Raw genomic sequence first — 14,979 nt, 5'->3', positions numbered from 1 at the left:
TACCTGTGCTCATTAGGATGGCCATGACTAAAAAAAAAATTAAAATCAGAAAAAACAAGTGTTAACAAAGATTTAGAGAAACCGGAACCCTGGTGCACCGTTAATGGGAATGTAATATGCTACAACCACTGTGAAAAACAGTATGGGGTTCCTAAAAAAAAATTAAAAATAGAATTACCTAGAGGTCCAGCAATTCTGCTTTTGGGTATATACCCAAAAGAATTGAATGCAGGGTCTCCAAGAGGTATCTACACCCACGTTCACAGCAGCATTATTCACAACAGCCAAAAGGTAGAAGCCACCCAAGTGTCCATTGGTGGAGAATGTATGAACAAAATATGGTATATGCATGCAAGGGAATAGTTTTCAGCAGTACAAAAGACAGGACATTCTGACATGTTACAACACGGATAAACCTTGAAGACAATATGCTAAGTGAAATAAGCCAGTCATAAAAGGACAGTTGCTGTATAATTCAATTTATACGAGGTACCTAGAGTAGTCAGACTCATAGAGATAGATTGTAGATGGTGGTTGCCAGGGGCTGGGAGGAGAGGGAATTGGGGAGTTATAGTTTAATGGGTACCGAATTCAGTTTGGGATAATGAATAAGTTCTGGAGATGGACAATGGTAATGGTTGCACAACAACTTTAATATACTTAAATGCCACTGAACTATGAACTTAAAAATGTCTAAGATGATAAATTTTATGTTATGTATATATTGCTACACTAAAAAACAAGCAACTCAAAACAGATCACAGACCCCAAAATTAGGTCCCTTAGTTTCATGATGAGTTTGTATACACAACACTATTGTCACCATCCATGCAAGAAAAAGTTATGTTGGACTCTATTACAGTTAAAAACTCGTGTTTAACAAAGAGTTAAACTTTTGTGCATATATAATACATATAACAAGCAAATATAAAGAAGAACCAAACAGAGACAAAGAATACAATAAGTGAAATGAAAAATACACTAGAAGGAATCAACAACAAACTGAATGATACAAGGGAATGGATCAGCAAGCTGGAAGACAGAGTAGAAATCACTGTAGCAGAACAGACAAAAGGAAAAGAAAGAAAGGAGGACAGCCTAAGAGACCTTTAGAACAACATCAAGCATACTACATTTGCATTATAGGGGTCCCAGAAGGAGAAGAGAGAGAAAACATATTTTAAGACATAATAGCTGAAAATTTCCTTAACTGGGGAAAGGAAACACAGACCTCCAGGTCCAGGAATCACAGACATCCCAAACAGGATCAACCCAAAGAGAACCACACCAAGATAAACAGTAATTAAAATGGCAAAAATAAAAGATAAAGAGAGAATAAAAGCAACAAGTTACATTCAAGGGAATTCCCATGAATATCAGCTGACTTTTCAGCATAAACTCAGCAGACCAGAAGGAAGGGACATGATATTTAAAGTGATGAAAGGGGAAAACCTACAACAAAGAATTTCATTCAGATTTGATGGAGAGATCAAAAGTTTCACAGACAAGCAAGCTAAGAGTTCAGCACCATCAAACCAACTTTACAAGAAATGTTAAAAGGAACTTTTCTAAGAGGAAAAAAAAAGAAAAGGGCCACAACTAGAAACATGAAAATTATAAAAGGAAAAATCTCATTGGTAAAGGCAAATATACAGTAAAGGTAATAAATCAGCCATGTATAAAGCTAGTAGGGAAAGTGTAAAGAAAGAAGTAGCAAAATCATCTATATCTGCAATAAGCAGTTAAGGGATACACAAAACAAAAAGATGTAAAATAGAATGTCAAAAACAGTAAATGTGGGGTGGCAGGACTAAAAATGCAGGGTTGTTAAAATGCACTTGAACTTAAGAGACCACAAGGGATCAATCCTAAAGACCAAAAGCCAACATATTGAGAAGAGTGAAGCTTATGAATGTAATGAGCCCACCAGGTCCTTGGTGATATTAAACTGCTAAGCACAGCACACTATTCCTGGATTTCTTATGTACAATAATAAATCTCTTTATCAAATACATTATTATGTCATGCACAACGTTAAAATGAAATATTTGAGTTTGATATTTTAAGGAACCAAGTCTATAACTATGTAAACTGTTGGCTCCATCATACTTCTGGACAGAAAAAAAATTATTTTAAAATACATTCTAATTGAAAATTGGTACTCCATAGTTGGAAAGTACTGCCACAAGATTCAGTCAGTCATCTCTGCTTTACTATAAAAGACATGTAGGAAAAGTATGTTTCACTATTAGCCCTCAATATTTTAATAATTCATACTTATGGTACTTTCTGCTTATATCATATATACCTGGTTAGTAAAATGCTCCATCAAAAATAAATTTTTTACTAGAAAGCTTTTAAATATAAACACGAGGAGAACACAAATGGTTTTAAAAAGCAAATAAATGACTATACCTAAAGGCTTTGCTTTTCTTCCTCTTACCTAATAATATTGGAATGCAAGTCAGAAAAACAATTTTACTGCTTATTTCTCCAGATGAAATGACTTTTTCGCAAAACTTTAAAAAAAATTGTCAGTCTCGGGCTTTCCTGGTGGCGCAGTGGTTGAGAGTTCACCTGCCGTTGCAGGGGACACAGGTTCGTGCTCCGGTCCGGGAGGATCCCACATACCGCGGAGCGGCTGGACCCGTGAGCCATGGCCGCTAAGCCTGCGCGTCTGGAGCCTGTGCTCCACAACGGGAGAGGCCACAACAGTGAGAGGCCCGCGTACCGCAAAAAAAAAAAAAAAAAAATTTGTCAGTCTCACATTAAATAGCTGAATAAATGACATGGCTATCATGTAGGACAGACCAAGCATTCATTAAATATTTGTAAAAGAACTGCTTTTCCCTCACTCAAGTTTTCAAACTTAATTTATCAACTACCAACCAACTTAAAGCAAACTAAGATCCCAAGAACTGTCTTTGTAAATATTCCTATTTCTATCAACATTCTTTAACAATAAAAATACTCAACTCCAGGGCGTTCCCTGGTGGTCCTGTGGTTAGGACTTGGCGCTTTCACTGCTGTGGCCCGGGTTCAATCCCTGGTCTGGGAATTAGGATCCCGCAAGCTATGTGGCGCAGCCCAAAAAAAAAAAAAAAAAATTAAACTCCAAGGGATCAATTCATTCAACACATATTTGTTGAGCTCTACCATATGTCAGCTAGATGCTGGGAACCATGGCAGCAATAGAAGAAACCATCCCGGCTCCCACTTCATGAAATGTAAAATTTAATATGGAAATAAACACTCTGAAGGACAAGGACACAGGTGAGGGACAGTCTATTACAAAGGATTCTGAGATACACACAGGCAAAAATTATCCTTTTACAGCAGCAGCAATAGACACCATGCCAAGCCCTGATCAAAGCACATTACTATCATTTTATCCTCACTACAATCTTTTGACACAGGAACTATTATTATCCCCACTTTATAGATGACAAAACTCAGATGCACAGAGCTTAAGTACTTGCCTGATTCAAGTGATTAGTAAGTGGCAAAGCTGGTATTACATCCAGGGAGTCACATACCTCCAGAGTATGTGCTACTAACCACTTGTATTACTTACAATGCCTTTCTTAGAGAGCCCGAATTTCTCCACAAATAGAATCAGCACATACATATGGTAGGTAGCCTGGACTGCAGCAACCTGAGTTAAGTGGTAATAGGAGTCTCAGGCAAAGTAAAGCACAGACCTTTACTTACCCACCTATCCCTTACCCACACTAAGAAGTCTGGCCTGGATAGTGTGTATCTAGGCAAAGGACAATCTTCACCAACCCCTTCACCTGCTTTCTCAACATGACCTGAAAAGTCCAGATGAACTAGGACATCTGGCTTTTGTCAATCAGGTCATCTGCTGCCAACTGGAAAAAGATAAGGTTGAAAGCTACTCCCTTTGTCCCCCACATAACCCCCAACTCAAGGATCACAGTACACAGTAAACACCAGTGACTTGTCGACATAGAAGCAAGAGAGAGTCTATCATATATACCAACTGAATAAAACTGAAAGCCCACAAAGAAATCCATATATCTATGTCCAACTGATTTTTGCCAACAGTGCCAAACCCATTCAATCAATGAGCAAACAACAGTCTCTCCAACAAATGATGCTAAGACAACTCAATTTCCACATATAAAGAATGAAGGTGGAACTCTACCTCACACCACACACAAAAATTAACTCAAAACAGATGAATGAACTAAGCTAAAAGCCATAAAACTCCTAGAAGAAAACACAGAGATAAACCTTAGATTTAGTAATGGATTCTTAGACATGACTCCAAAATGACAAGCAACAAAAGAAACAACATATATCGAGCTTCAACAAAATTACAAACTTTTAAAATAAACCAAAGACCTATGGGGAGGGATAAATTAGGAGTTTGGGATTAGCGGGGAAAAAAATAGACCTAAACATAAGACCTAAAACTCTAAAACTCTTAGATGACAACATAGGGGAAAAGCTTCACAACATTAGATTTGACAATGATTTCTTGGCAATGACACCAAAACACACAGGCAACAAAAGTAAAAATAGATAAACTGGACTTTATAAAAATTTAAAACTTGTGCATCAACGGACAGAATCAACAGAGTGAAAAGGCAACCTATGGAGAAAATATCTGCAAAACATGTATCTGATAGGGAGTTAATCCAAATAATCCTATTCAAAATCTAATGAAAATATACAAATGGCCAAACAAGCATATGAGAAGATGTTCAACATGCTAATCATTAGGAAAATGCAAAATCAAAATGAGATATCACTTCATACACATCAGGATGGCTACTATCCACAACAAAAACAAAACAGAAAATGACAAGTGTTGGGCTTCCCTGGTGGCACAGTGGTTAAGAATTCTCCTGCCAATGCAGGGGACACGGGTTCGAGCTCTGGTCCAGGAAGATCCCACATGCCGTGGAGCAACTAAGCCCATGCACCACAACTACTGAAGCCCACGTGCCTAGAGCCCGTGCTCCGCAACAGGAGAGGCCACCGCAGTGAGAGGCCCACACACTGCAATGAAGAGTAGCCCCTGCTCGCCACAAGTGGAGGAGGCCCATGTGCAGCAACGAAGACCCAATGCAGTAAAAAATAAATAAATAAATTTATTAAAAAAATAAAAGTTAACTGTATTCTGTATTGTAAAAAAAAAGAAAGAAAGAAAATGACAAGTGTTGATGAGGAGTTTCTCCACCTGAGAAACTAGAACCCTTGTGCACTGTTGGTGGGAATGTAAAATGGTGCAGCCACTATGGGAAACAGTATAATGGTTCCTTAAAAAATTAAAAATAGGGCTTCCCTGGTGGCGCAGTGGTTGAGAGTCCGCCTGCCGATGCAGGGGACACGGGTTCATGCCCCAGCTCGGGAGGATCCCGCATGCTGCGGAGCGGCTGGGCCCGTGAGCCATGGCCGCTGAGCCTGCGCGTCCGGAGCCTGTGCTCCACAACGGGAGAGGCCACAACAGTGAGAGGCCCGTGTACTGCCAAAAAAAAATAAATAAATAAAAATAGAATTATCCAATGATCTAGCAATTCCACTTCTGGGTAGATATGCAAAAGAACTGAAAGTTGGATCTCAAAGAAATATTGGGTTGGCAAAAAAGTTTGTTCGGGTTTTTCCATAATATGTTAACAATTTGGTCAACCCAATATTTGTACATTCATGTTCAGTGGCATTATTCACAATAGCCAAAAGATAGAAACAACCTAAGTGCTCATCAAAAGATAAATAGAGAAAATGTGGCACATACAGAAAATGGAATATTATTCAGCCTTAAAGGAAGGAAAGGCCTTCCCTGGTGGCACAGTGGTTAAGAATCCACCTGCCAACACAGGGGACATGGGTTCGAGCCCTGGTCCAAGAAGATCCCACATGCCGCGGAGCAACTAAGCCCATGCACCACAACTACTGAGTCTGCACTCTAGAGCTTGTGTGCCACAACTACTGAATACCGCGTGCCTAGAGCCCGTGCTCTGCAACAAGAGAAGTCACAGTAATGAGAAGCCATGCGCCGCAAAGAAGAGTAGCCCCCACTTGCCTCAACTAAAGAAAGCCCGTGAGCAGAAATGAGGACCCAACGCAGCCAAAAGCACGGAGCAACAAGGACCCGACGCAGCCAAAAATAAATAAATAAATAATTTATTTTTTTTAAAAAATGGAAATCCTGACACATGCCATACATGCCTTCAACAATCTTGAAGACAACATGTCTTGAGGACATTATGCTAAGTGAAATAAGCCAGTCAGAAAATGACAAATTATGTATATGACTCCACTTATATGAGGTATCTAGAGTAGTCAATACTCAGAAACTGAACGCAGAATGGTGGTTACCAGGAGCTGGAGTAAATGGGAAGTTGCTCTTTAATGGATATAGAGTTTCAGTTTTAGAAGATGAAAAAGTTCTGGAGATTGGTTGCACAACAATGTGAATATACTTAACACTACTGAACTATACACATAAAAATAATTAAATTGTAAATTTTGTTACAATTTACAATTTTGTATATTATATCACAATTAAAATTTTTTCTTAAATCAACTGTATTTCTATATATTGGCAACAAACAGTTGTGAATTTAAAATTTCTTAATAATTTACATTTATATTACATTTACATGTTCAATAGCACCTAAAACATGTGATATAGGGAAAATGTGACAAATGACACAAAAGACCTGTTGAAACTGATAAAGCACAGTTGAAAGAAATTAAAGATCTAAAATAAATGGAGAAATACCTCATTTATGGATCAGAAGACTATACTGTTTTCAATTCTTCCTAAACTGATCTTCTGGATCAACAAAAGCCCAATGAAAATATCAGCAGGCTTTTTTGTAGAAATTGACAAGCTGATTCTATAATTCTAAAATGCAAAGGACCCAGAATAGCCAAAACAGTTTTAAAAGAGAAGAACAAGGTTGTAGGACAAACTCTATTCGTTCCAAATCTTACTATGAATCTCCAGTAATAGCGATTGAATGGTACTGATGTAAAGATAAACAAACAGATCAATGAAACAAAATAAAGAATCCAGAATAGACTGACACATACATGGATAACTGAATTTTGACAAAGGTGCAAAGGCAATTCAGTGAATAAGTCTTTTCAACAGAAGAGGCAACAATTCACGTTACCATATGCAAAAAAAGAACTGCCACTAATACTGTACACCATATAAAAAATTAATTCAAAATGGGTCATAAACCTAATTGTAAAATTTAAAAACATTCTAAAAATATAAAAGGAAATTATTGTGATACTGAGTTAGGATTTCTTGGATATGAAACCAAAAACACAATCCCTAAAGAGCATATTGATAAAATTAAATTTCATTAAAGCTTCTGCTGAGAAGAAAATATTTGCAAACATATATCTGATAAAAGACTTACAACCCCAATATATAAAGAACTCTTAAAACTCAATTATAAGATAATAAACGACCCAACAACAACAAATAAATAGGCAAAAGATGTGAACAGACACTTCACCAAGAGGATATACAAATGGCAAGTAAGTTTACGGAAAGATGTTGAACATAATTAGCCATAGGGAGATGCAAAATAAAAGCATGGTAAGATACCACTACAGACCTACTTCTAGTAGGTAGGGCTAAAATTGACTGACCAAGTGTTGATGAGGATGTAGATGAACTCTCATAGTGCTAGTGCCAATGCAAAATTAAAATTTAAAAATTTTCAAAACAGCTGGGCAGTTTCTTAAAAAGTTAAACAGTACACCTACCATATGATCCAGCCATTCCACTTATTTACTTAAAAGAAAATAAAGTATACTCCATACAAAGACTGGTTCATGAATGCTCATCGCCGCTTTATTTGTAACCGCCAAAAACTGGTAATAAACCAAATGTTCACCAAGGGATGAATGGATAAACAAACTGATACATCCATACAACTGAACACTACTCAGCAACAAAAAGGAATGCACTACTGATTTATACAACAACATGAATAAATCTCAAAATAATTTATCTGAGTTGAAAAAAGCCAGACCAAAAAGAATATATTCTGTATGAGCCCATTTATATAAAACTTAAAATAATTAAAACTAATATATAGTAACAGAAAGTAGATAAATGCTTGCCTGGGAAGGTGGAGGTGGATAGAGGATGTACAAATGGGCACAAGGAAACTTTTAGGGGTGATGGATATGTTCACTATGTTGATTGCAGTAACGATTTCACAAGTGTCAAAACACAAATCTGTACACTGTAAACATATATAGTTTTTATAATTACATTTCAATAAAGCTGTTTTTAAAAGACAAGCAAATACAAAGCTACATATAAAAAAGTCAGGCATCTAGATAGGAAATTGACCAAACTTCACAAATATGATGTTTTTTGCAGGGTTAAAAACTCTTATTTTTTATAATTGATTACAGATACTAAGGACAAATTTCTCTTCCAATTTTCATATAACAATGCCCTTGCTACGCCACAACCTCTTTCCCCAGGGCACATCTCAGATTTCATAAACCACTTGTGAAGGTTCTATGAGACACTACACTAGAAGGAGGGAGAGAGGGAAGGAAGGAAAGAGAAAGAAGGGGGAAAGGAGAGAGAAAACACCAGCAAGAAGGAGAATGAGGAATAAAAAGACGCTTCCATAGTGTAATAAAGCATGTTTATCTCACCTGTATAGGTAACATCATCCTTGACAGTGGAAAAAGTATATATTCCTGGTATGCAGAGAAGGCTGTGCACTTTTACAATTACTACTGAACATTTTCCTGGATATAGTTCATATAATACAGAAATAAGACATGAAATTAATGCCACTTGAAAAATTCATGAATATTTATCCAGAAGACCCTAAAGAATATTTTTTAAAGATAAGGTAAAAATTACCAACGTCAGCAATAAAAAAAAAATAGACTAAAGATCCTACAGTAATTAAAAAGAGCCTAAGAGGCTGTTAGGAACAACTTTATGCCAATTAATTTGAAATTTTAGATGAAGTGGACAAATTCCTAGGAAAATACAACTTACTAAAATTGACAGAAAGAAACAGAAAATCAAACGGAAAATCTACATTGTTCTAGAACTACATTAGCCAAAAAAACTGAAGAACCACAAAGTTCTACAACTGTATTACCATCTTACACAAACTCTTCAGAGAATAAAACAGACTCTCCAATCTGTTTTATAAGTCCAACCAAAACTTATATAAAAGCAACAAGCTAATTTCATTGATAAGCATAATTACTGGTTTAAACTAGACTAATTTACTTCTCTAACACACATTCATTTTAGACTATTTTAGATTAAAGGACTATTTTAGATTAAAATATACACAGCTGTAGTTCCTGTCTTCAAAGACTTAATCTAGTAAGAAAACCAGTGGGAAAGGATGCTCAGATATCCTAAGAAGCAAGTTTTACAAAATCCTGCCTATACTAGGCCTAAGAACAACATAACAGCAGCAACAACGTCTGTGTTCTGATAAAGGCTTGAAAGTTGACTAGAGATCTGCATAATTCTTAATATGAAATATAAATGTTTCTGCTATGAAAGCACAATGCATTTACTTTTATGAATTGCGATAGATCAACCGCTCACAAATGCTTTTCATTTCTTTTATCTGCTATAATTTACTTAACAGAGTTTGGTTGTGCTAATGTCCCAGTACTATTTTATTACTAAAATGATCATACTGATTCCTAACAGTGTTAAGAATTGAAAGCTAATTAAAAAAAAAATTCCCCTAAAATGTCCCTAGGTCCGCTCTCACTTTTTTTTTTTTTTTGGCCGTGCCACCCATGGGATGTGGGATCTTAGTTCCCTGACCAGGGATGGAACCCGTGCCCTGCTGCAGTGGAAGCGTGGAGTCTTAACCACTGGACCGCCAGGGAAGTCCCCTCTTTCACCTCTTTACAAACAAAACATATCTAGTCATTTTAGCCTTTTTTTGGGGGTAACAAACTGCCCTTGAGTACTATTTCCATTTTGCCTATAAAGTATATAATATTCTTGTCTTTATAAATCAAAATTAGTCTTTACAGGAGCCCCTCTGAAACGGTCTGAGGAAAATCAACTAAAAACACATCAAATGTCACCAGAATGGCATTGATCCTGAGAGGCCCTACATCAGAGATCTTAACTGGTATCTAAGTACTGGCTTTTTGGAGTCAATGAACATTCTGAAATACACAGTATGCTAAACTCAGTTGTGTTTTCTTTGCAGAAAATCCTTAATTCTCTTCAGATGCTCACAGGTAAATGATTCCAAAAGGATATGCATTCAATGATAATGCAAATAATTCTGACACAACATTTCAAGGTGTATGTACATGCACAATTAGGAAGGGATAGGGCAAAGAAAGGACAATAAAACAAGAACTTATTTACTATACAAAACTCCCTTTTCTAGATTGCAATCGTCTCTTAGAATAAATATGTGATTCCCTTCTATTATTCAGGTCAATACATCTCTTTGCCAAACAAGGTAGAAAAGTTTCAGCTGATTTCCTGTATGTGGGCAGTCTTGCTTGTGCTTCTGGCATCGAAACTGAAACCATGAATACACTAGAATCAAGCTATAAGGAAATTCCAACACATTAAAATGAAGTCAAGTCTTGGAGGCCAAAGAATGTAGCACCTGGAAGCAATACTAGAAAGAAACTGCAAACAGGAAAGATGTATAATTTGGGGGTACTGGCATATGACACGAACATATATGATTAAAGACATTCACTGCTTTCCCAGGCAACACACATTACAAAAAGCACCAGTGGCTGAACCCTGCTACCTACCCATGCTATAGTCATCTAAGTAGAGCAAGCACCAAAACTCACTGTCAGAATTCACTGCAATTTATCAATACTGACTAGACACACCCTAAGAGGTAAGGAAAGACTGGACAGGAATCTGTTTGTGCCTAAATTAGCATCAACTCACAGGGAAAGCAATCAGGGAATAAACTGTCTCAGTTTCTTTGAGTACACATTCCTCAAAAACTCCTGTTCTAAGCATATAAAATCAGCAACTTTAACTTTTAGGTTGGGGTCTAGTTCCTCTATAGATTAGTAAATGGGAGAGAAATGAATGCTTTTTATCAGACAAGGATCACCATACATTCTGACCAATCATTCATGCTTAAAATATTGAGAAATAATAACAATAAAAGCTAATATTTATTGAGGACTTACCAGGTGCCAGGTTGTAGTAACCCTCACAATTCTCTGAGGTAAACACTATCATTAATGTGGAGAGGTTATATAACTTGCCCAAAGTTATACAGGTAATAAAAAGTGGGAACTGGGATTCCAAGCATGCTCACCTAATCACTATGCTTTAATGCTTCAACCTGCCAGGTTATTTTTTTTATCCTATAAGCCAAAGAGAGCCAATGAAAATATTTAAGGACAGCAGTAATGATCATATTTACACGTTAGATTACACTAATCAATACTATGGAGAGCAGCATGATGATGAAGTAAGCAAGGGTCTCAAGAGATAGTCAAAATCTAGGTCAAAAATGCTAAGGAACTGAACCACAGGAATGCAGAAAGGATAAAAAACCTAAAATCTTTACCCGGTAAACTTAGCTAGACTTACTAACTTATTGGATGAAGGGATGGGAAAGGATGGAGTCTACCTCTCAGGTTACTAGCTTGGCCACTGGTAATTATGGTCTATCAATTCAAAGACAGGAGGAGGAGCTGGCAGTTTCATTTCCCTTAGTCGGCAGGAAGATAAGTCTACATTTTATGTAATCAAAGACAAAACGAGAAAAACCAATTCTATAGAATTTCCCTCCTCCTACCAAAAACACTTTCCCACTTTCCAGAAATCTTATCTTCGAAATGAAGAACTCCTAATTTTTTTTCTCAAAAATAAGAAGACACTTGGGCAGGAAGGGGCCTTCAACATCATTTAGCATTCTTTAAAAGCAAATTAAATCTGAAGCCGACTGCATATAATTTAATTTCCCTAAAATTTCTATTTTCTTTGGGAAAAGTCTCCTTGGCATTAGTTTCTATTCATTGTACTGTTTCTATATTTCTTGTCCTAAATAGAAAAAAATATATCTTTGAGAAATGACACTCTATGCTTAGAGTTCCAACGTCAGACACTTAAGCGCCACTGACAGCCTGTTCTGCTGAATCCAGGCCAATTAAACCAGTGCTTCGGAAGCCATCTGAATCTCATGTGAAACTGTTAAAAGAGATTAGCCTGAATACGCTCCTCAGTTGGGCCCTGGGATAGGCAGCTTCCTCTGAAATCCTGCTCACCAACCGCTTCTGCGACCGCCTAGAGAACCATGAAGGAACAGGAAGGCGCTGCCCAGCCTCCACCGCCAGCTTCCCGGTCCAGGGCCCAATGCCGGTTCTAAAGGTTCTCCATACATCTTCTAAGTAGGCTCAAGCCAGAAAGTGCACCATGAAAATAGTATCCACTGTCACGTGTATGGAGAACTCTGAAAGAACCAAATTACTTATATTCACGGTCCCACGTCGGGTGTCTTTTGAATCAATAACCAAGTCGCCTACATTTTTGTCTAGCGATGAGCAGTGCTAGGAAAGCCTAGCAGTGATGAATTCGGCTGGCTGACACGGAAAAGGACAGGCTTTCCGACAGCCAGAGCCCCTCGAGCCGACGCGGAGAATCAGTATATCCTCATCCCCAGGCGACCCAGGCCCCAGCCCCGCATCAGGCGTCCCCGGACTCCGGCCGCGACGCCGCCCAACCTCCCCTGGCTTGGGGCTTCGGGCTGAGTAAAGCGTCCGAACTCCGAGCCCGCGCTCACCGAGCTGCCACTCGCGGCCCGCGCGCTCGCGCGCTTCTCCACCATGGCTCCCGCCTCGGGCTCCGACGCCGCCTTCTCCTCCCTCTCCAGTGGAGATTCCGCGTTCATGCCGCTGCCATGCCCGCGCCGGCTAGGGGTGTTCCGGGACTACAGCTACGCCGCAAATGCGGCGGCGGGGCCCGCGCTCTCATGGGCTCCGCGGCCCAAAGCGGCCTGCGGTTCAGGCGGCGGCGCCAGTGGCGACTCCGAGGGCTGTGAGCGCTGCCGAGGCCGGAGCAGCAAGAGAAACGAGGCGAGAAGAGCAGCTAAAAGCGGGCACAAGCCACAGCCACGAACAGAACTCAACTCAGAGAGCTGCCAACAGCGTCTCCAGCGGCCGAGGTAGCCCCGCTCCGCTTCCCCACAAGCCGGCGAGGGGCAGGAAGCCCCGCCCCGGATCTCAGCTCCCGCCACAAGTTCGTCGCCTGCGCCCAAAGCCTCAGCAGCGCCCGCCCACCTCAGGCCCCGCCTCCACGTTTCCGGGCCTCCTTGGCGTCAGGACACCGCAGCACGCCGGAAATGCGTCATCTCCCAAGGCCCCCAAGAGTAGTTTCTTTTTCCTGAGACAGAACCGGACCTGGCGAGCTGAGGGTGTCAGGTGCAGGGGGTTTTGTTAGTGACTGCACTTCTGGTCTTGGTTTGGTGCCGCCAACAAGTATATGGATGGGCACGTTCAGACACGGATACAGAGCCCCGGGATCTGGAATCCCGAACCGGGGAAGTGCCGTATGCTATAACTACGATATTCTGTTCCTCTTCAAAGTCTATAAAGAAGCTGACAGAGAGCTTACCTGGGCTGTGGGATTCATGGGAAGGACAGTCTTAGGAAACATACAGATTCCTGTTCCAATCCAGAGCTACTTGATGGTACCAACATGGTGTATATGAACTGATTACTCAAAGTCTCAGTTCATGTTTGGGTAAAGTGCTGATGTACAGAAATCAGCTAACACTAATTGTGGCTCTATAAATGTTATGATTACTGGCTGGAAAGGACCTTGTGAGATATTCCTACTTTGCAGATGCCAACCTAAGCTCCAAAAGTAAAGTGGCTTGGCTAGTTAAAGAGTTAATGTGATAGATAGGACCTGCTCCACGAATTTGGGGAACAAATATAGTCAGAATATTTTTTATTAGGTGTTTGAGAATTCGATGCCTATTTGAAAGAAGACAAACACTGAAACTCTGAAGAACTTATGTCTTCCTCCTTATTAAAGAGACCCAGGTGGACTTAACTGAAGAATGGAGTAAGTCCAGTCATTTCACTATTGATTTGCATCTTGTATTATTGTTGTTGTTTTAAATGGGTCTTGTACAATCCTAAAGATTTTTGTTTGATTTGCTATTGTGTATCCATTGGCTTAGGTCCCTTCCAGGGCTTGAGTCCATAGCACTTGGTGTAGCTTCATTTACACTCACTGATCAGACATTGCTTCCCAAAGCATATTGATGTCCAAAATCAGTTTTTCCTGAAAGAACATAGAAATTCTTGTATTGAGCTCAGGTCATCTACCTAGACTGCCCCTTCTATCAGGGACTTTACTGCTACTTATCCTTGACTGAAGGCTTTTTAGTCGGCACTAGGAAACTGACAGGATTTTAGAAGCCACCAGCCTTGAATTGTGAGTAGGAAATTCCCCCAACGATACCTCAGACCAGTTGTCCCCTATCCTATTCTTAAATATAGCCAGAAAAGAGGATATGTTAAATAGGCCCAATCCATTTATGGATAGCTATCATATTTTGGAATTATGTCCTTTTTATTAAGCCAAAAACTATTTCATCCATACTTTGATTCTGGTTCTGCCTTCTATATCTGTACAAACATGTCTAATTCCATTTGTTTGAAATGCCAAAATGAACTTGTCATCTTTCTTGATTATATTCTAAATACATACCAGTTTGTGAAAATCCCAATTAAAATGCATTGCCAGAAATGTAACACTGGAAGTAATATTTGATGATGGCACTGTGAGGTCTGGTCCCTTGATTTGCAGAGTCATAAAAGTAAATTTTAGGAGATGAATTATTTATTGCATTGTGTTGATAGTTATACCATAGGAATTAAATAGACCCTTATTCTTACCTTCTAATTAATTCTGCACTAATCAATGTCAAAGACCTGGGATTCCACATAATTTAATTCAACATCCTA

At 39.0% G+C, this 14,979-nt stretch overlaps 1 protein-coding gene across 1 annotated transcript in view; it reads right to left on the bottom strand.

The window, feature by feature from the left end:
• MFSD14B (major facilitator superfamily domain containing 14B) overlaps positions 1 to 13,162 on the bottom strand; it is an 81,633-nt gene extending 68,471 nt beyond the window's left edge. The window contains exon 1 of the mRNA XM_004276824.4: positions 12,786 to 13,162. Coding sequence (XP_004276872.1) covers positions 12,786 to 12,893 — 108 coding nt within the window. The 5' untranslated portion in view covers positions 12,894 to 13,162. The remainder of the gene's footprint in view (positions 1 to 12,785) is intronic.
• Positions 13,163 to 14,979: the final 1,817 nt, after the last annotated feature.

Source organism: Orcinus orca, chromosome 6 (assembly GCF_937001465.1).
Source record: "Orcinus orca chromosome 6, mOrcOrc1.1, whole genome shotgun sequence".
Classification (NCBI taxonomy): domain Eukaryota; kingdom Metazoa; phylum Chordata; class Mammalia; order Artiodactyla; family Delphinidae; genus Orcinus; species Orcinus orca.
This window is presented reverse-complemented; position numbering and strand designations above follow the sequence as displayed.